The sequence below is a fragment of the Lemur catta genome, chromosome 7 (genome assembly GCF_020740605.2).
Source record: "Lemur catta isolate mLemCat1 chromosome 7, mLemCat1.pri, whole genome shotgun sequence".
In the NCBI taxonomy this organism is placed as follows: Eukaryota; Metazoa; Chordata; class Mammalia; order Primates; family Lemuridae; genus Lemur; species Lemur catta.
In genome coordinates this window covers 85199919-85222661 of record NC_059134.1, presented here as the reverse complement: position 1 = coordinate 85222661, position 22743 = coordinate 85199919, and the positions used below count along the sequence as shown (strand labels likewise).

Sequence of the window (22743 nt, the reverse complement as noted above, 5' to 3'; positions counted from 1 at the left end):
CCAGCCTCTGTGCTGTTTGTGACATTGTCCATTTAATTGTTGCAACATTCCCATGTGCTGGGTACTTCGATCATCTCCGCTTTACAGATCCGTCCAGCCAAACATTTTCGAGTGTCTATTAGGTACCAGGCACTGGGGAAGTAAGACAGGGCTATACAGTGTGTATTTCCCCCTCCTTTTGGCAAAGCCATACAACAGTCCCAATTAATGGTACAGAGAAGAATGTCACGTGTCATATGGGTCGGGGCTACAACTTCCTCTAGTGAGGCTTTTGGTAACGGTGATGGTGGTGATGAGAATTACTTAGTGGTTCTTGTATGCCAGGCACTGGGTGGGATCACCCAGGAGACTCAAATTTGCTCAGCAGCTCGGGATACCATCCCCAAGGCTAAACAGAAGAGAATTGCCCAGCTTGAGCCAGTTTTATAGCAAACATTTCTTATATTTTGAAAAGTTGACTATGACTATTGCTGGGGGACATTTCCGCCAGTAGTTTAGAGTTATCACCCATCCCCAACAGGTCACTCAGAAACCTTCTAAGATCTGGAGGAGCCCCAAGAAGACCATTATGACTGGGCAGATTCAGTAGGTAGAGGACAGCTAAGTTTCTCACCCTCACATGAATTACCCATCTACTCTATCGAATCGGGATGTGTCAGGTTGATTTTGAACAAGAAATAAAATGACCAGGACTTCCTGAAAATTTTTCAAAGTTGACCTGTCTCTTAGGTACAGGCAGTTTCAGCTGCCTAATTAACTAGGCCATCCAAACACGGCAAAAATGGTATCCGAAAGACACAGTGTACCAGGGGCCAAAGACAATACTGATTAAGATCAAATAGCTAATTGTAAGCCTCAGCCTCTAAATTGCTGCCGGATGAATAAATAACAGTGTGTGCAATCCAAGCATAATTTCACATGGATACTGTCTCATTGAGCCCCGCAGAGGGCTGGAAAACATCAGGGGGCAGAATTCCATTGGCTGGAAAGGGATAAAAAGAGTTTTCAGTGGGCATGACGTCACGAGTTGGCGTTATTCCTGGTGAAGACCTTCCTGGGAGTAAAAAATAAGTGGTTTGGTGCAGAGGCATCACACTCAAATATAAACTGAGCGAGAAGAAGTGAGGAAGGGAGCAAAGGCCATCCGATGGTTGTTTCAAGCACTGGCCTTGTGTTAAGTCAGGTTTCCCGAACAAACAAAGCTCTGATGAGAAAGTTAATGCCTTTTCCAAACAGAACCAAAATCTGTCACAAGTTGTTTCCTTGATTTTGGTGATGAGTGAGAATGGGTGGATACCAAGAGTATGCTGAGAATTGGGACTAACATCCCTCCGTCCCCAACCCCTGCCACCAGCTGGATAACACAGTAATGAATTCTGTTGACTTTGGATGTATTTCTTTGCTGAAATGCTCAGATAATCTTATAACTCTGAAACCCAGCTCTTATTAAAGGAACAGCATAGTTCCCTGACTTAGTTTTTTGCTCAGGTATTTATCTGGCTGTCATATATATTTCATTAACATAAAATTTGCAAAAAAACCTGAAAAAGAAATGTATACTTTCCATGTATAGTTTTGTAAATCACCACAAACTATTTCTGAAAGCAAACAGGTTATAATTAAAATAATAATTTAGGGCTAGAACAAGAACAATAGAAAAAATAGAGTATTAGATGGTGTGGAGATGAAAAGAAAGTGAACACAAGTTCATCTGGAGATGCAAACGTTGTTGATTTTATGCTGACCCCTACTCCTTTCTTCTCCTTATCTAAAAATGAGTGTTGGGGAAATGTTGTTCACTTCAGTTTTGTAAATTATAGCAATGTTAAATTTTTTAGACTATATATCTCTAACAACTAGATCCTTCCCCTTCTCCTGAAATGAAGGAGGTAGCTAGATTGATTATGCGTACATCATTCCTGTGTGTGTCAACCCAACGGGTTTCCAACCTCATGCCCCTCCCACCCTGCTTGAGGCTTCCACTGGCTCCTGTATGTGGCAGACTGGAGGTGTGAGTCCGTGTTCACGCCAGCATCCTTCTATGTCCATGATTGATGGCAGTTGATAGGTCGTAGGTCATATCCCTTGCTCCTTGGGTGGGATAACAATGAGACATGTTCTACACTGTCTCGAGCAGAGTTGCAAAATGGCATTGAACTTCAGTTGCCTCACGGTGGTAACTCGCTTGGTGATACAGACCTCCCAGTCACTTCCCTGTCTTATTCCCCCTCACCACTGTTGGTCCTTTCTAAGATTGCCACTGGTGTAAACTACTTGCACTCAAAGCGTTGTCTCACAGGCAGCTTCTAGGAGAATCCAACTTAAGATGCTGTATGAAGGTATTTATTTGAGGAGCTAACTTAATAGAGGTCTAGAGCTTTGTGTTAGTCATGGTTCTCCAAAGAGATGGTACTGATTGTGTGAGCCGATACTATACTATACCATCCCCATGACACACTCTACCGATCCAAATGCTAATCTCTCCCAGAAACACCCTCACAGACGTGCCCAGATATGATGCTTCAGCAGATATTTGGCATCTCACGATCGAGTCAACTAACACATAAAATTATTATAACTATTATAATTAGCTAGATCACCATTTGGTTATTCCTCTAAAATGTTAGATAAGTTTCTGATCAATGCTGAATTACACATATTTTAGGGTTGCATTATCTGAAGGATGCTCAACATATGAAACATTTGTTTTTCTGATTTAATAAAAACTAATGTTAAACCCAAGAATTGATATTCTGTACACACACACACACACACACACCCACACACACACACACTTGCTCTTCTCTGTGCATAAGATCCAGCCCCATCCTTTACAGAGGAGGATTGTGGGAGTGAGTAGAGACTGCAGTGTTGTTTGTGGAGAGAGCCCGTAATACCTCCTAGAGGACTTGGAATCTTCTGAAGGATTTGTTCAAATTCTGCCCTCTAGCATTGTTTAGACGGGGGTTGGAAAATGGCTGCTCCCATCATAAAGCAGCATCTTTGGGCCTCTTCTAATTATCTTACTTTTGTAATTGTGCTCTGATCAACTGGCCACACTGCGTTAACTACAACGTGTGCCCTGGTTAAATGGCAATCTCTACATCAACCGTTCTGTCTGGCACCACAAGGAGAACACAAATGTGATAAAACCGGGAGCTCCAATTCTAGCAAATTTCCCATGGTTATTCTCAGCAGAAGTATCTAAATTAGAATTTGGTTCCTTTAACCCAGCTTCCTACCTTTAGATTAAGAGATTTTCTTTCAGACAGCACAGCAGGCTAAGCATATCAACCCACTTCAATCAATTGTACCTGATGAAATCTTTGTTGCAATGCAGTTAACTTCTGTGGTTGGCTAGTATTTGATGAAACACCCACACCCCGTTCAAATTAATCTAAGGCCCCCACAATTACCTTTACTTTATTCCTTGATTAAGGAATCTATCTTCTGGTACAATTTTAGAAGCAAAGTTAAGAAAGGCACTAATCATAGGAAGAATTAGTGCTAATGGAAAAAATTATATATCTTTGTTCTCCCCATCCCCATTCTCTCTCTCTGTCTTTCTCTTTCTCAGTGTCGGAATAGGTTGATTTGGTTCAAAGAGGTAAAACTAAATTTCCAACAGTAACATTCCTTCAAGTAGTAGTTGAACTATTAACTTTCTTTTTTGGTTGAAAAAGATTGTGTTGAATAAAAATCTGACCTAGGGAATAAACAATTGTAAGGAAATTCCCATACTATTTTTTTTTTTTGTAGTTGCTTAAGTGAAGCTGGAGAGAGTCTTGAAATGTGTATAAAGTACTTAATAGAATAAGCCTGAACTGGCATCACTTCTATTTCTGGATTTAAATGAAAAGTTTCCTTGTTAAAGATACAGAAAAACATCTGGCAATGCCTTATTCAGCTGGGCACATTGAATATGTGATGATGCAAGACAATGGATCAAATCAGTGGCCCGCAGCACTTCATCAGTCCTCTACAGGGGACGTGCTGGACTTCTGGAGGCCCAGCAGTAACTCGGTTATTGAATTCTTTGGTTCCTAGGGGCCTTTTGTAACTCTTGTCTCCAAATTTGAACTTACAACTTGGACACTTAAGCAAAAAGGAAAAGACAAATATTCATGGGAGGCTGGTGTATCATATTAGAATTCTGGATTCATTCATAAAAAGATATTACTTTTGTGGACAGGGATGTACAGGTGGGTGGTGCTATAATGGGAGAAAAGGTCTGCTGTCGCTCCACAGCTGGGATCTGCCCCTGAGTCTTTGTGGTTTATCAGGGGATGAGGAGGTGGGTCCTCTCCCTAGGTGAGCGATAAAGAGTGCAGCCATCCTTTTGTCACATTCAGTATTATCGATTTAATCAGAGGGCAGAGAAAAGTGACACTATGTGCACGGAAGAACCACTTTTCCTGAAAATATCCCCACACTATCCTGACACATCCCTTGATGTCCCCATCATCACGTCCACTTCTCTCAGACGTTCTAGATCTGGCCATCTCAGCTGCCTTATATTGAATATGACTCTTAGAGTACCAATCAGATACGAGAAAAAAGGATATGACTTTATTTGCTTTAAATCTGCTTAAATCCAGCTCTAAGACCCATACTTCAGGCTCATGAGAAATGCAGTCTCTGTCACTGTTGGGACTTCCTCTGTGCCCCAGGGTTGTAAAGAGATTCCTCACTTTGCAAAGACAGCGCCAAATCATCAGGGAGAGTGCTCTGATGGTGGGTTTTGAGTCTATGCTGTTCAGCTGGGGAAGTCCAATGTCTCAGACTACTTGGTACCTGCAGGTAAACTAGCTCAGCTGGCGCGGGGCTGGCCTGGAGCCTGAGAGTACTTGAGGAGGCTGGAGGCTCTCTCTTAAGGATCCAGCCTCTAGTTGCCTGGCCAGGCATCCTCCCCAAGATCTTGTCACAGCCCGAAGTGCTGAAAGCCATGCAGGGTTTAATGCCTAGGGCTAAGCCAACCTCCTCTCTGGGATCTTGGGTCTTCTAGGAGTGAAAAGACGTGAGGGGCCTTGTCATCCAGGGATAAGAAAACAACAGCAGAGCTGTCTTAGGTTAGTTTATTCCACAAACAGACCCTGAGTCAAGCATTTGGGTCCAAGCACAGTGTCAAAGGAAGCACTCCCAGGACCAAGCAGTAAGGGTATCGGGAAAACAAGATAAGAAAGGGGATGATATCAAACAAGGCTGCTTTCAGCTAAACTCCCAGGCTCAGCCTGAGCCAGTGGGGGTTCTGGGGAATGTGAATTATACCTCGAGGAAGAGGAGTTGGGCTTTCATACTTCCACACACATCAGTCATTGGCTCCAAGCCACCCGGGGTTGGGCAGGGAGGATAGAAATCTCCTAGGCATTTTTCAGCTCTCCATAAGGACAAGATGGTGCCCAAGGGCAGTCCTCTGAAGGTTACAAGTGCCAGGTCCCAGATGCAAAGCTCACACGTGGAAACTGAGGGATGGGCGCCCTGACCTGGTAAAAGGATCTAGGGGACCAGAGTGGGGCACCAGCAGTGTTCGCTACAAGAGCCATCCCAAAGCCACCACATCTGCTTCTGTAAAGTGGCATCTCAGTGAACCATCTCATATAGCTGCTGTGAGGAAAAAAGAAAATAAGAATAGAGGTCTTTCTTTAAATGTTTATCTGAAACAGTATTCCAGAGAAATGCACCTCTGATTACTGTTTTTTGTTCACATAGTAGAATATAAGGGCATGCTAAACTTAGTGTGCTTATGTTCCCAGGATGAGTCCCCAAAGTATCAGGGCAATGTGCTATTTATTATGAATCGTGAACTGTTTTACTTAGCAAAGTAGGAGCTTGATGCTCCTTCAGGCCAGAAATGCAGATGTTTACAATACTTCTTTGCATGAAAACATCCATGCCCCTGAGAAGAAATGAAACATAAAGCCCTTAAAAATCCAATAGGCAAGAATCATGAATGTATTCAATGAGGAGATATAAAAATTTCTAAAAAGAAAATGAATGGGAGGATAAAAAGATCGTTTTGAAATTTAACCCTGGGGAAGAGCTCTGATGAGATATAGATGGCCTATGTACCCACCAGGTAGATGTCCAAACTGAGAGAGAAAAGGATGGATGGAGGAAGTCTTAGAATTCTCTTCAAAAGCATCCGAGGACAGTGTGCAGCTTTGGAAAGTACAGGGAATAAATGAGAGGGAAGAGAGAATAATGCCCAGTGGCCCTTTGATATAGGAATACAGTTTTAAGGCTTTCTTATGCAGGATTAAAAGAGATGAAGGTATAGACACCATGGCTGGTACCCAGGAGTCTGAATCAACACTGGATCCAGGCCTGGAAGCCCATCATGGGTAGACATTACCAGGAGCCCAAAAAAATGGAGTGGAATATCGCATTATGCTAGAATAAACTCAGTAATGGGCCTTTAGATTTCCTCGAGGTGTTTTCTTTAAGGTGTATTAAACTTAGGAAATTGGCTTTGGAAGGCAGTTGGGTGCCTTGTAAACAAAGGTAAACAAAGGGAAAGGAAACTTTGTGTTATTTGAATTATTCCTCAGAACCAGCCCAGCCAGGGTAAGTGCTATTATCCTGTTTTGCAGATGAGAAAGGCAAGGTTGGAGAGATTATGCAATTTTCCCAGGCCCTGGTTCTTAAGTGGAAGAATGAAGAGATTTCACCCTTAATCCCTTCTACTACCAACAGATACTACTTGTGCACCTACTGTGTGCTTGTTCTAGACACTGGGGAACCAAATGATTACCTGAACCCCTATCTACCCGATCCTGGAAGCCATTCTTTTTCCCACCAGAGTGTAGTGACTAGACTTATTTAAATGATTTCATGGAAAATTGTATTCCTCTATGATTATGCAAGATGTTAAAGAGATTTGCATGGGGTGAAGAGGCTATGAAAGATGGAATAATGCTAGATTTAGAAGCTTAGCAGGGAGGACCCAAGCCATTTTGCTTGATACATATATTAAAAATAACAATGGAAACAACAAAAATAATAAACAACAAACTTTTATGATAACATTTTCTGATTACAAAACTTTTAAAAAAAGTATAAAGAAGTAAAAATTATTCTTAATGTTATAAGCCAGGGATAATGACTGTAGTTATTTTAAAGTATGTTCTAGTTTCTCCCTCCCGCCTCCTTCCCTGGCTGCTTCATATTTATCTGACATTGAACTTTGTGAATCTATATGTTGATGTCTTTCATTATAGGAAAATTTTCAGCTATTATTTCTTTGCGTATTGTTTCTGATCCATCCTCTCTCCTCTCCTTCTTGGATGCCAATTACATGTATTTTTTTAACCTTCTCACCATAGTCTCTGTCCCTTATATTTTCTTGTACATTTTTCACTTTTTTATCTCTTTGGGCTTCATTCTGATTTTTTTTAAGTTGTCTTTCAGTTTATTAACACTCTTCAGCTCTATCTAATTTGCTATTAGCTTATCCACTGAGTTTGAACTGTCTGCCATTATACTTTTCAGTCCTAGATTTTTCTTTTTTCAAGGTTTTCAGTTTTCTGCTCAATCTTGTCTTTTATTTCCTTGAATATGATCAGCATAGCTATTTGTAAGTAGTGTCAGATAACTAAATTGCCTGGATCCTTTATAAATCTTTCTGTTGTTTGTATTTCTCTTGATTTTCAGTCTTGCCTTTTGTCTTAGTCAATTGGGGCTGCTACAACAGGATACCATAGACTGGGTGACTTAAACAACAAACATTTATTTCTCACAGTTCTGGAGGCTGGGAAGTCCAAGATCAAGGCGCCAGAAGATTCGTTGTCTGGTGAGGGCTTGCTTTCTGGTTCATAGATAGCTGTCTTCTTGCTGTATCCTCACATGGTGGAAGGAGGGCGAGAAAGTTCTCTGGGTTTTCTTTTACAAAGGAACCAATACCATTCAAAAGAGCTCCATTTTCATGGCCTAATCAACTCCCAAAGGTCCCATCTCCTAATACAATGATACTGGGGGTTAGGATTTCAACATATGAATTTTGGGGGGACACAAACATTCAGTCCATTGCATCCTCTATTGGATCTTAACCCAGAAACATCACTTGGCTCTATCCTGATGACATTCCATAAGCAAGAACTTAAAAACAAATAATAGTTCTCATAGTTCCCCATTCTAAGATCTCATCAAGTTTAAGTTGCACCCATTGATTTAATTATAGCTTTTCTGGAGTCATGAGTAAGGAAATACTACATAAAAAGTACATATCACGGTGACCTGATTTCAAAAATGTCACATTATAAAAAAGTAGGCATCTAAGAATTATGAAATTCCTCAGCCTTGGGAACACTGAGTTTGTGTATCCTGATTTAGGTTTTCTTCAAGTCTTTTTAAAAAGCCTCCTCGGTGAGAGAAACAAAGGATCTGAATTGTCCTAAGTCTTTGTTACTTTCAAGGGCTCAAGAACTCTCCAAAGTTCCTGGTAATTAAACCCATATTAAATATAGTAGGACTATGATCCATAAGAACCCTGCATGTGGCAGATCATGGGGTGGGAGCCTAGCAAACCATGGAAGCACTTCCTTCCAAGGGGAGAAAAATCCAACTTTGAGGTTTACCTGTCAAAGCCAATAGTAGAAAGGATTTCTTGTCTTCTGCTGAGGGTGACGTGGCTGGACCATAGTTCATTTTCTCTCAGTATTCCAGGACTGGTCTTAAATATCACCCAATCTTTCTTGGACATGAGCTCTAGCAAAGCTCAAAATGGATGGGGAACTACACTTAAATTACACAAATTATAACCCATTAATAGGCTAACTGATGACAGGTTCAAATGCCTGCCAGAGCCAGGCAGCCTGGTGGGGGCCCCCATCTAAGCAGAGTCACTTCTCAACTCCAGTTGGTTGTTGCCATGTGGGAATATAGGCCCAGGGGTTCCAGATATGAATTGTGTTAGAAACCAGTAGTACAGATCTTTATGTGAAACCCCTCAATTTTTATGTTGGCAAGTTGGCAACTAATTCCATTTTTTAAAATTTGCAGCTATAACACATTGTATTTTTGAGATGATTGCAGTCTGTGGGCCCCAGTGGATGCCCTCTGGCTTTATGTTCAGAACTGAATGAGTCTGTGCTCTAAGAAGGCAGCCCGTCACTGAAGCGGTACGGACTGCTTGTTTTCTCCGCCTCTTCCTCCCACATCACAGAGGCATTCCTAAAAAGATAAGCTGGAGTTTTCTGAGTCCACTTGAAGCATCAAAAAATGCATTTCCTTCCCCATACCATCTCAAAATTTTTAAACAGCTCACTCAGTGAGGTCTCTTTTTTTATACTTAAAATAGGGGTTTTGGATTTACCCACCAGGAAAAGTGCCGATACTATATAGCCCCAAAGCACACAGAGTATCATTAAGATCATCTGCCACATGGTCTATGCACTGTCTTAGAGTAGACAAACCAGTAATTTGGCTAATTGTAGTAATCTTGCCAAGTTGCACATAGGAAAGTTATTAATTTATTTTTCATTCTCAAATATTTTAGAGGTGTTATCTGAATGGAGATTCTTTTCTTGCCTGGAGGTAAGCAAGTAAGTTGCTTGGAACGTGATTGGGATAGTTACAGGACAAAAAAGCATGTCAAATGCAGAATTGCCTTGCAGGGGGACTGTTTTATAGGGATGAGCCTAAGTCTTAGATGAAATGATTAAGAAGAAACCAGAGACACCGATAGAGTGATTGGTACCCAAATTCAATAACTGAAGGTTGGATTCTCTGGGGCACTCTGTTTCCTTAGGCAAGTCTTATTCAATACGGTGCCATAATCTATTTGAAAAAATGTTATCTATCTGATAGAATATTTCCAGAATTTATCTCAAAATCCTGTCCAGTGCTCAGAATAGCTGCTGATTACTTTAAGTAGCTTATTTTAGACAACTTTAAGAGTTAAAGAGTAGAAATATCTCTGTAATGAATACTAAGCATTTAGATGGAAAGTTATATTTGGAGATCAAGGGATATTTGGTGTATCTCCACAATTATATTGTTCACTAGTATTTTTAAACTATAACTTTCAACACACTTATGTTCCTGGAGATTGAATATAAAATCTAAATTGATGTCCTATATGCACTCTTGTTTCTCATCAGTTCTACTTTGTGGGTACAACCTATATAGGAAACTGAGCAGTCTGGTTTAATTGCACAAGCTTTAGGGAATGAAGGAGATAATACAACAACACAGAAAACTGATAACTCTTAAATAGTGATCATAAAATCTAGGTGAGATATTTATTTTGTCCAGGCCTGCCCAGCTCTCACAGTTTGAGAAAAACATGAACGAGGTCATATGGGAGCCAGATTTGCTGTCAAATTTATTTATATAGAGAATGAAATATCTTTCAATTTAAGAATAAGTCATTAACACAAGGGGAAGATATGTCTACTACATGCATTTTCTATTATGAGATTTCTCTTGGTAATTCCTTGGAGCACCATTGTTAGCAGGTTCTGTATCAATGTATTTTTAATTCAATGAAACGTGAAAAGATTCTATTCTAAAACTGAATGACTCAGACTTTTAACAGTTTTCGTTTTCTTTTATTTTCACTTCTAGTCCTTGAAGAAAGAAACTGCTCAGACCCCGGGGGCCCAGTCAATGGGTACAAGAAAATAACAGGAGGCCCTGGGCTTATCAATGGGCAGTATGTAAAAATCGGCACCATTGTGTCCTTCTTTTGTAACAACTCCTATGTTCTCAGTGGCAATGAGAAAAGAACTTGCCAGGAGAATGGAGAGTGGTCGGGGAAACAGCCCATCTGCATTAAAGGTAACTTTCAGATGTTCCTGAAGTCTATAGACATAAGTGGAGTTACTGGACTTTTTGGTAGCTTCCGTGCATGGGTTTAAGCCCTTGGAAAAATGCCTTTCTCTCTTAAGTTCTCCCTGGAGCCATATATAACTCTTAGGTTGGAAACCATCCTAAAAATGTTTGCTTCTTTTTGGGGGCCTCAAGAGGACCTGCTAAGCTTAGTCACAACATCTTGAGGTGATCAAGCAGAGTGGTATAGTTATCAGAGCAGTTTAGAAAAGATGACAAGGCTGAGTTCCACATATGCAAATCCTAGGACAGAATTGAGGCACTTTATAAGCATTTACATAGCTACACTTATCTACTCTCTATGCATTATTAAGTTGTGCGAGAAATAAAAGAACAAAATAGACACATCATCCCTGCCAGGCTGCGTAGCGGGAGGATTGAGATACCAAGATGTTTAAAAACAAAGACAGACAGTAAGCACTTGTACATTCAAGGGATAGTCATAGGAACAGATGAATGGTATAAATTCAGAAAAAGGAGGGATCAGTATTCCTGAAATAGGGACAATTGCACGAATCAGGTAGGATTAGAGCCAGTCTGGAGAATTGGAAAAGATGTGTAGATGTGAAGAGGATATGGGATGATATTCCAGATGGAAGACAGAGGGGAAAAAAAGAGGTTGTAGGCAGAAGCGACATAATCATGGTAAACTCAAAGTAAGGCAATGTGGGAACCTGGGAGGTAAATTTTGATATGTAGGTTGGAACCAGAAGAAGGGAGTGTGGTATAGAGAAGTTTGAACTCTCCCTGCAGGCCGTGGGGATGTGCAGGTTCTCATTGAATTGACTCACTAGTTGCTTCAGGTTAACAGCCCCTCTGTTGGAGGGCAGGCCACAATGATCCGGCTGTTTACTGGGAAGAAAAGCATGTCCTTGTCCTAGATTATCCAGATAATTGCCTTAATCCTCCACTTTGCCTTCTGGGTGTTTGTCAACAAGTTGAATCCTGGGAAAAAGAATGAAAGGGAATGGCTTGTGAAAGGAATAAATCACTTTAGACTTCAGCCAGAAGCGACCTTCATCCCCACCAGCACAGACTCTGATTTTTTATTTCATTAAGTATGGGAACAGTGTCACATATGTCCTTGGAGGTTTTTGTCAACTCTCCTCTTACAAATTAATACAACCAAAGTTCTCTAAGTTGCTAATTAGATGAATGTTGGCTGCCTGATTGGGAAAGTGAGATGGGAAGGATTCCTTTTCACTTGTGAAGAAAGAGAGACTTCAACAAAATTAAACCGGGCTTTGAATTGCCCTCAAGTGATTGTTAGGGCCCTTAATTGCGGAGAAAGGACATGGGGAGTCAGTTACCGGAGACTTATCTGTGGTTGACGCTGCTGTCAGATTTCAAATGAGAACCTCCTAATTACCTGTGTGGGCTTTACTGTAGAACCTTCATACTGACTTTTATTCCGTTTTGGTCAAGTTTGCTTATACGGTTCACATTAACAGTTGATCCTAATCTATTAACTGCTCTTGTTCCAAATCACTTAGGTGGAGCAGATTTTCAGAGGTATCTACTCCACTTGGGTTATTAGAAGGGGCTGTCAATTTAGGTGCAAGGCACCAAGCTATTTTGCTTAGTGAGCTGTTGAGGCTTGGCAGGTATGTCTGTCCTCTGAGAGCTTAGAGAATGGACACCTGGTCTCCAGAAAGGGTGGTCAGGTGTGAATTCGAACTGAATGATGTGAACAGCGAATATGGAAAAGGATTATGTAACATTGTTGTTTTGTTTTTTTGTGTTGTTTTTGTTTTGTTTTGCTTTGTTTTGTTTTTTCTAGCCTGCCGAGAACCCAAGATCTCAGACCTGGTGAGAAGGAGAGTTCTTCCAATGCAGATTCAGTCAAGGTGAGGTCAAAACACCTGAACTGTGCTCTAAAGGCCAATAATGAGTATTTCCCTCCCATTCCCTTTCCCCTTTTGTGTTTGGCCAAAGGCAGTCCAAGGTTTCTTGGGGACATTTAGTGCTAACCAGTCAGGAAAGAATAGGGCTTGTTAGATGGAAGCTCGTTAGCCAGCTGCCTCTAGCCAAGAGGTAGCAACTGTTGGAGAGTGTACAAATTTCACTGGACCGTGGGAAAGTGGATGGTTAGTGAGACGCAAGACTTTCAGATGATCTCTGAGGAACCGGATTTGAATATTTGAGTCTTCCTGAAATTACTATGTATTTATTATGGCAGCTGCTAGGGAGATGGCATTTCTACTCGACACAGCCAGCTATGATTTAGGAAGATGATCTTGGTGGTAACCAATTGGCTGATGTAGGCCGGGGGTGCCTAGGAACCAGGGATAAATAAGCAGCCATGCGTGCTGAGGGACGTGAGCCCTCAGGTATGCCAACCTTTCTCCTGGAAACACAAAGGCAAGGACCACCTGGTGGGGAGAGACTAAGCCCATTTCTACTCATCTCTTCTCCTGCATTCTCCTCCACACTCTCCCCACTCCAGCTACATGGGAATCCTTGGTTTTCCTCTGCTACTCCAAGCATAATAATTCTGCTTCGGAAACCTTAGACTTGTGGCTCCTTCTGTCTGGAACATGCTTCTGTTGGATATCAAGCCTCACTTCTTCCAGTTCTCTGCTCAGTTTTTGCCTGACAGGGAGACCTGACTGTCCCTTTACAAATAGCGGGCCCACCTGCACTCCGACCATGGAGTGGACCCCTTTCCCCAGAGTTCTCTGGCCTTTACTATGTTTCTGTTTTCATCCCTCTCCACCTGTTGTTGTCTTATGGACCTCTTTTTTTTAATTTATTTGTTTAATTTCTATCTCCTTCACCCTCCCCGAAATGTAAAAGTTACAAGTACAAGAACATTGTATGTTTTGCTCATGCTGAAGTTCTAGTGCCTAAAATAGCACCTGCCACATAGTATGCACTCTGTAAGTATTGAATGAATGGATTGGGCTGACGAACAAGGTTCAAGGCCTGGGTCTGCCTGTCTGTAGTGCTGGGGTGTTCTTGGGCAAGTTCCTAAACTTGCTGAGCCTGAGTTTCCTCTTGACAAGTAGGGATAATCATAGCATCTGTCTCTGGGGATTGTTGTTAGGATTAAATGCAACACTAACAGCTAATATTTATTGCATGTTTGCTTTGTGTCAGTTGCTCTTCTGAGTATTTTACACGTATTAGTTCATTTAATTCTCACTACAACCTCTGAGGTAGATATTATTGTTATTATTATTACCATTTTATTACCATTTTTATTACAGATAAGTAAACTGAGGCTCGGAGAAGTTAAGTAACTTGTCCAAAGTCACATTGCTAGAAGAAGTGACAAAGCCAGGATATAAATCCAGTATCTGATTTCAGGGTCTCCTTCCTTATGTGCTAGACTTTTTTTTTTTTATTCTTATCTCAGCATATTGTGGGGGTACAAAAGTGCTAGACTTCAAACCTTACGTCAAGGCCTTAGCAAAGCATCTTGCCCATGTAATCACTCGTCAGTGGTAGCTATTGTTAAAAACAGTAATGATGAATCCCAGTGACTAGAATTGATTCCAACCAAGTGACCTGGAATATTCCTAAGTCAGGATACCCACCAGTCTCTCACTCCTCCTCAGACGATCTCATTCCATTTTTGTCTTTCCCTTTTTGGGCAAGGCAAGGTATTTCCTAGGGAACAGTGGCAGTAGAATCTGAATTCTGCCCCCTTTTCTGATCTTTGTGATTTCACTGGACTGGCCTCTCCACTAAGTGGGATCGACCTGTTCTTCTCAAGGAGACGTCTTGCAGAGGAGCCCCTGAGCTATTCGGAAAGATCACTTCCTACTGGTGAAGCAATCTTAACGGGAGGTTAGGGGGCAAAGTGCCAGCTTTCTCGTGTAAGTGAGAAGGGAGGCCTACGACTTGGTTTTAAGTGTCTTTCTGAACGGTGGGCTGCAGTTGATCTGCCTATTTCCAGCAGCCAGGCTCACCCAGGAGCCCCCAAAGACAGTGCAGACCTTCCAGGGCCAAGTGAGGGGCTTGTTTATAAGTTCAGAAGTTCCCTGAACTACAGACCTGGTTACAAACATGAGCTAAGGATTTTTTCAATGAAATCGATGTGCATGGAATATTTGCTCTGAGCCAAGTACTATACAGATATATAAATAGATTTCTTACGATGGATATCAAACTGGTATGGTAGATACACCAGAGTGGAAATTGTGACTGCTCAGCGCTGTCTTGGGTCCCGTCTTACTGTCCTGTGTACCCCTGAGCACTCCCACTTACTTCTCTGGGCTTCCGCTCTCCAGCTCTCTGTTTATTAAATAGGGATGAAAACATAGATTCCTAAAGGAATTCAACCTTTTCAGTTGACAATCATTATGCACCAATATAAAATAAACACAAGCTGAAAATGTGTGTATAACTTCCCCAAGAATCCCCAAGTTGTCCGTGGGGGCTTCAACTTCAAGGCTCATTTAATATCCCTCTTCACATTTACACACAATGCGTCATATTTCTCCCAATCTATGTGCCCTGGAAGTTCTATTCTCTGAGGTGTGCTAATTACATCTGCTAATTGCTAAATCAAGCTACTGTATCAACACAGTTTAGTTTGAGTCAATTCCTAATATTGCCCCATTATAATAACGTTTAGAGAAAAAAATACGCCTGGATTTCCCACATTCAAATTAACTCCCTTTTCTGTTTAATGTTGCAATTAATTTGTGTGTATGTGTGCATGTATAACATACCTTCAGATAGCAGCTATTATGCCAGATATTCTCTTTGGTTAAAGTCTTAAGCAGTTGGAATCATGCCAAAAATAGAAATGGAGGCATAAAATGAAGATTGAGGTGTGCAAGAGAATTTGCTCAGTGGTAGAGATGAAGTGTGTAAGTGTGTGCATGTGAGTAAGAGAGAGAGAGAGACGGAGACACAGAGACAGAGAGAGAGTGATAGAGACAGAGAAGGAGATAGCCATTTTTTTTCTTCTTCTGTAACCAAATATCTACCTGGGGCTTGGTATAGTTGCTAAAGGGGCCACAATGACTTCCTCTCGCTTCTCACCCTGCTCTTTCTTTGGGCCCATGCGCCTGATCCAGAGAGACACCATTACACCAGCTATACTCAGCAGCCTTCAACAAGCAGAAACTGCAGGACGCCCCTACCAAGAAGCCAGCCCTTCCCTTCGGAGAGCTGCCCACCGGGTACCAACATCTGCACACCCAGCTCCAGTACGAGTGCATCTCACCCTTCTACCGCCGCCTGGGCAGCAGCCGGAGGACATGTCTGAGGACTGGGAAGTGGAGTGGGCGGGCCCCATCCTGCATCCCTAGTGAGTCAAGTCTCATCCTTGGGCTGGAGCATCTTCCATATTTCTTGCTGCCCGTGCAAAAACATTAGCCCTGTGGAAGACTTTTTTAAGAAAGGCTCTTTGTCCAGAGGAATGGGTTGCCAATGCTTTCCCTAATTTGGTGATGTCTGAAATTCCACAGTTAGTTTCCTTTAGCTTAAACTTACTACCCAGGAAAAATGGACTCTTTAAATCTTAGAGGCATACTTTCTTGTGGATGGCTCTATCATATTTACTTGGAGAAAAGAGAGAAAGCAGTCAGTAAACGCCAAGTGAGGAAGGGGTTAAAAGTGCCAGAGGGCCTCAGGTTGCGTCATCTTGGCTACTTTGTCTAAGCCCCAGTTTTCCCATTCATCATCTGGTGATATTAATTGAGTAATTGCTATTAATTAAGTAATGAGGTATTAATTACCTCATAAGGTTATGATGATTACTGAGATAATATGTGGAAGTATCTAGAATAGGGGCTTGCACATACTAAGCTGCCATCCCATCTTCTTTTTGAAAGGAGAGCAGTATGGTTGAGTTCATTGTGGTCATGTTTATGATTAGTCACGATATTTTGAGTCTGTTTACATACGTCATCTTCAGTCGCCTCAAGAACCCTACAAAACAATTGTTATTACTCTATCGGTTTTACAGCCAAGAAAACTGAGACTCTAATAGATTAGGCAACTTCCCCAAAGTCCTACCGATAATAAGTGCCTGGGATCGAAACCCAGGTTTCATTTGACTGCAAAGCCTCCAATTTTAATTCTGGACTTTATAGCCAACCATGTCAAGGGTGGTTGATTACTATTTAGAGTCAGAAAAAAAACAGGTTAGGCGGCTTAGTGGTCATCACACCCCTGAGGCCCGCCTTTCCAGATTTGTGCCCTCCTGGTTGAGTGCCACGTTCCCCTTTGGATGGGACAGTGTGAGTTTATCTTACTAAGCACGTACTTTCTCCCTAGTCTGCGGGAAAATCGAGAATGTCACTGCTCCGAAGACCCAAGGGATGCGCTGGCCGTGGCAGGCGGCCATCTACAGGAGGAGCAGCGGGGTGCACGATGGCAGCCTACACAAGGGAGGTTGGTTCCTGGTCTGCAGCGGCGCCCTGGTGAACGAGCGCACGGTGGTGGTGGCTGCCCACTGCGTGACTGACCTGGGGAAGGTCACCTTGATCAAGACAGCAGACCTCAAAGTCGTCCTGGGGAAATTCTACCGGGATGATGACCGGGATGAGAAGACCATCCAGAGCTTGCGGGTAAGGGGGCTACAACTTAGAAACCGAGGCTCTGGCTCAACAAACTCCAAGTCCAGCAGAGCAGTGACTATGCCAGCCCTGTCCCCTTGGCATGTCAGTAACCAGCCAGCCCAGAGCCTGGCACGTAGCAGTGCCCAATATTTCATATTGACAGATACCAGACAGGGGCATTAGAAAGCCTGTGGAGTCTTTGTTTTCCTGTAATTATTTTAAAAATAAGATAGAGACAAATATCTGCCATTGTGGTCACCAAAAGTTCATTACCTAAGAGTAAAATACACATGAACTTCTCAGAGTAGTATATACCATAAGTTGTAACAAATTAAAAATTAGAGAAAGTATTTGTTTAATGGCTGGCTCTGCTTGAAACCACTGGCTCCACAGACGTTGTGATTTGTCACTGTGCCCTCACGGCCTAGCACAGTGCCTGCCTCAGAGTAGATGATCAATAAATATTTCTTGGATGAAAAGAAAGTTAATCACTTGTTATGTTTGGGCATTGTCCTAGGTAGGCTTTGAGGACACAGAGAGGTTTTATCCAAAGTATTCCTAACCAGTTTACAATATACTTCTCTTTCCCTGCCTCCCTCCCTCTCTTCCATTGATGCACTCATCTGCTTGTCCATCTATCCATCTGTCCATCCGTCTATCCATCCATCCATCCATCCATCTATCCATCCATCCATCCATCTACCCATCCATTCATTCAGTTGTTGAGCTCCCACAACATGCTATTCACTGCAGATAGATACAGAACAGAATGAGGCATGGTTTTTCTCTGAAGAGTCCCCAGTCTGGTGGGGAGGACAGACCAATATACCATGATCAGTGTGACAGAAGAAATGCCCCAAGGAAATGCACCCAAAGGCAGTTGAAGTAATAGAACATACACATAAAAAATGGCAAGGTATCATAGTTGTTAGCTCCTAGAGGTCCTCAGCAAAGAGCATGACAGGCAGAGAATGGGAAAATTGGGGAAGACTTTCTGGGAGCCTTGTGGAATGTTCTGAGTGTAGCTCTATCTTGCTGGCTTGAAGGTAAATGAAATGTTTACAGTGAACCAGAGGTTGCAAGCTGGCAGCATGTACGGGTTTGTGCCTTGATGATGCTAACGCATTTTTTCATCATTTATTTGCCAACATTTAAAGATCAGAATATTGTCTATCCCTTGTGTTTGTAGATTTCTGCTATCATCCTGTCTCCCAACTACGACCCCATCCTGCTCGATGCCGACATTGCCATCCTGAAGCTCCTGGACAAGGCGCGCATCAGCACCCGCGTCCAGCCCATCTGCCTCGCCGCCACTCGGGACCTCAGCTCCTCCTTCCAGGAGGCTCACATCACCGTGGCCGGCTGGAACGTGCTGGCGGACGTGAGGAGTCCCGGCTTCAAGAACGACACGCTGCGCTCGGGGGTGGTCAGCGTGGTGGACTCGCTGCTGTGTGAGGAGCAGCACGAGGACCATGGTGTCCCAGTGAGTGTCACCGACAACATGTTCTGTGCCAGCCGGGACCCCACCACCCCTTCCGACATCTGCACTGCAGAAACCGGGGGCATCGCGGCTATGTCCTTTCCAGGACGAGGATCCCCTGAGCCACGCTGGCATCTGGTAGGACTGGTCAGCTGGAGCTATGACAGAACATGCAGCCACAGCCTCTCCACAGCCTTCACCAAGGTGCTGCCTTTTAAAGACTGGATCGAGAGAAACATGAAATGAGGCAGCCACAGAAGCATCGAGAAGCTTTTCCATGCATCCATCTGTGTGCATGTTGTTACACGAGGCAGTGTGGCCCTGAAGTGTGATTTTGCCCATGAACTTGGCTATGCCGGGGCTTTTGATTTCAGGGACCAAACTCAGTAGTGGGTGAGTAGAGATCAGTTTCTCGTAGGCCACTGCCTCCCTGACTGCTTGGAAACCGTTTGGGAGATGCCAGCACTTGCAAGAACTGAGTTTCTTCAATGAAGACTGTATGAATAGAAAAGAAAACCTCCCCCTTCAACTCACCTGGTGGCCATTCCCGCCTTTCAGTGATGTGAATGTCATGGTCAGCTCTGGTAGAGACACGGTTGATCTGGGCAGGTCTGGGCATCACGAGGCCTCCTTCTGGGCTCCAGCCAAACCCAGTTCCAGACTTCCTGCCTGCAGGACAGCCCAGGGCTTGGGTGTGACACATGCTTTTGTGTACATGGCCACCGGACAGTCTGGTCCTTTCCCATCCCAATCTCCTGTACACATTTTAATAAAACAAGGGTTACCTTCTGACCTACAAAACAAATGTGCCAGGCTCTTATTCCTGCATGCTGTTTCTCTGAGCTACTTGCATTGGTATCAGGGCAATGGGTTGGTGATAGCCCTTTAAAATAGAGCCGGTGGTTGTATTAATAATTCCCAAGTAATGGGTACGACAAGGTCAGTGCCATCTTTTCAGTACCAGCCCTCGGAGCTTGGAGGGTCATGGGCTAGGGGAGGAGGAACATGGGTGTCCTGAGATAAGGTGCCAACAGAGGGAAATACCAAGGGTAGGGTGATTTCTAGGGTTATCTCTGGTTCTCATCTTCTAGATCCAGCACAGAACCCTGCTTGGAAGCTCTATCAATCTTCATGATATGTTTTTCTGGCATCTGAATTGGAGTCACATATTTACTCACACTTGATTTGGATAATGCCAAGAAACTACAGCTTCACTTTTTCTATAATTTACATGGTTTTCCTCTCAAGCGCCAGCCCCACCTCCCACTGGACAGTGGAGGAAACAGAATGAATTCAGTATGATCAAATACCTTAAGTGATCTTTTCAGTAGCCTCTCTCTTTTGGGTGACTTTCCCTTTCATCCTTTCTCTCCTTTTCTCCTCACCAGGTAGCTCTTCTCTAAGACGGTGCCTTGGAGGTTACATGCCTTCGAGCACCGGAACCCTGGTGGGGACACCTGAGTTCCTGCTGGCTCCTGGGTGATTTGCTGGCATTTGCTGCTGGGGCTGTAACTACTGTGCCTTGGGCTACATTTCTCTCTCTACTTTCATGGGGCCCAGTGGCCCCTCCCGCGGACTTGGCTCCTCAGCGCTCAGGCAGGTACTGGTGCTCCTGATATCTTGTGGTGACTCCTATTGGACCCTCGTTTGGGTCGCTCAGCCTCACAGCCACAGTGACAACTTTCTCTGGCAACTGCCCAACCACACTCTCAGTGACCTCCTCTCCCTCCCTTGGGCACCCGTGGGAACTTCTCGGTCTTTTCCACACCACATGGGAGCTGAGAGCCTGGGCTTGTTGCAGTGCACCCCTGAAGATGTCATGGTCCTCCACCTCCTGTAGACCCAGACAGGACCTTCACTGTTTCCTCAACCATCTCAGAGAACTTTGACCTCCAGGACATTAGCCCTAAGATGGGAGGACATGCTTGTCTCTCAGCCTACCTTCCCATCTCTGTGTCTTGACATAATCCCCTTAGCCAGGAGAGAATGTCTTTTACTTTCTTTGTCTGTCATCCTTTCCTGGGGCTTTCCAAAAGTCACATCCTCCTCCTTTCACCCAACCCTTTGCCCCCATTCTCCTGGCTTCATCTAAGAGCAATGTATTACTTATCAACTGTTGAGTACAAATGACCCAGCACTTAGTGGCTTAGATCAGTCAACGTTTATCCTCTTACAGTTTTAGTGGGTCAGGAATTGGAGAGTAGCTTCCCCTGAGGTTGCAGTCAACTGAAGCCTTGACTGCGGCTGGAAGATTTGATTCCACAAATATTTATCAGGTCACTCAAAGGTTTGTTTATTTATTTATTTAAGCCTAGAAAGGTTGGATCTGGGAAGGTGTAACAGAAGTTGAGTCAAAGAGATCTGAACTCAAATTCCTGTCCTTCAGCTTCTTTTTCTAGGTGACCTTGGGCAAGTACTCAGCTTGTCTACCTCAGCTTCATCATCTGTTGAATTCGCATAATAAAATCTTGGGATTGTATTGTGGTGGCTGTGACAGTTCAGTGAGATGTCATGTAACGCAGTGAACACAGCACATGGCATATCGTCTGGTGCCCGTAATACCTGGCAGGGCCAGGGCCGTCCAGCTGGGTGCAGCTCTATAAGCCCCCATGTCTGCTTCAACACTTCATATGTGGGTGCCCACCCACATACCCTCTGTCCCCTGACTCTGTCCTGACCCCCCACCTGGGCCGTCATGTTCCCTACTTTCTTGACACCCTCTTTACTCCTTATTGTCATTTTCCCGTCTTGCCTCACCACTGAGATTTGGTTCACATGTACATCATTGCAGCTGTGACTCTGACCCCCTCAGAAGCTGAATATGGCCCCAAATCCTGGGAGCACCACCCCAGGCTGCTTGGTTAATAGCCCCACGGCCATTTGCCACCGCTCCTCGACCTTGCTGTCCCAGCACTGCTCTCACAGGCTGTGAGTACTCGATCACACTTGGCTGAGACTCCAAGTCAGGACCAGAGAATCAGACACAAGCCTGTCCGTTGGCCGCGTCTGGCTGCTGTTGGAAAGTTGTCCATCTCTCTTTGTAACATGTCTCTTGCATCCTCGTGCAGGACCCCAGAGATGAGAGGTTTCCTCTGTAGGAAATCTCAACTGTGTATCAGTCAGGGGCTTTTTGGAGAATCAGAACTTTCAAGAGTCATATAGAATAAGGGCTTATAATGACCACATAAAATTGTGGGCACTGGTAGAGAAGTCTGTGTGTGCAAGGCTGTCGCCTTTGCTCCCGATGTTGCACCTGAAATCAGCTAGGCCAGTAGCAGGGAAGGAAAGCTGAATGCGAAGTTGGCAGAAAAAGGGCAAATGGTTTTGTCCCTGTGTTTGTCCCTTGCTGCCCCAGCCTCCGTGTGTGAGTGTCCTGCAGGAGAAGCGGTGGCCCTTGCTTGTAGCTGCACACTCACTCAGTCCAGGACTCAGAGGAGCCAGAAGAGATTTCCAGCAGGTGTCAGAGGAGCCGTGGGCCCGGGTGCCGTTCTCCCCACCCGCCAGCAGGGTAAGCTGGCAGATCAATGACACTGTTTATGAGCTGCCACAGCATTTGATATGCTCCACCAACTCTCCGAGCGGGAAAATAGCTGTTGTTTCACTCTCCATTCCAAATCTCATGTAAGTTTCTCTTGTGCTCCCTCTAACCTGGAGCCATATAGGAAAGGGGACTCTGCAACATAATTTCAGCTTCCCTAAGTTGACAGGGAGCAAAGCCATCACAAGTCATGGAGTATTGATGTTGTAAAAGTGGTTGCCAACTCTTCTTTGGGAAGAGCCAGAGAAGGCTCCTACTTCATGCAGAATTGTTTGGTTCTAATTTCTTTTGTGGTAGTTGTTTTGGTTTTGTATATATACATGGAGCCCTGACATCTGATATTCTATCAGCCAGGCTTGGGTGCCTAGGAGTTGATCTGG

General features: G+C 43.6%; 1 protein-coding gene across 1 annotated transcript in view; it reads left to right on the top strand.

Annotated features, from left to right (window-relative positions):
• PAMR1 (peptidase domain containing associated with muscle regeneration 1) overlaps positions 1-19626 on the top strand; it is a 73340-nt gene extending 53714 nt beyond the window's left edge. Inside the window, exons 7-11 of the mRNA XM_045557814.1 lie at positions 10564-10776; positions 12608-12674; positions 15858-16090; positions 17062-17354; positions 18535-19626. Coding sequence (XP_045413770.1) covers positions 10564-10776; positions 12608-12674; positions 15858-16090; positions 17062-17354; positions 18535-19071 — 1343 coding nt within the window. The 3' untranslated portion in view covers positions 19072-19626. The remainder of the gene's footprint in view (positions 1-10563; positions 10777-12607; positions 12675-15857; positions 16091-17061; positions 17355-18534) is intronic.
• Positions 19627-22743: the final 3117 nt, after the last annotated feature.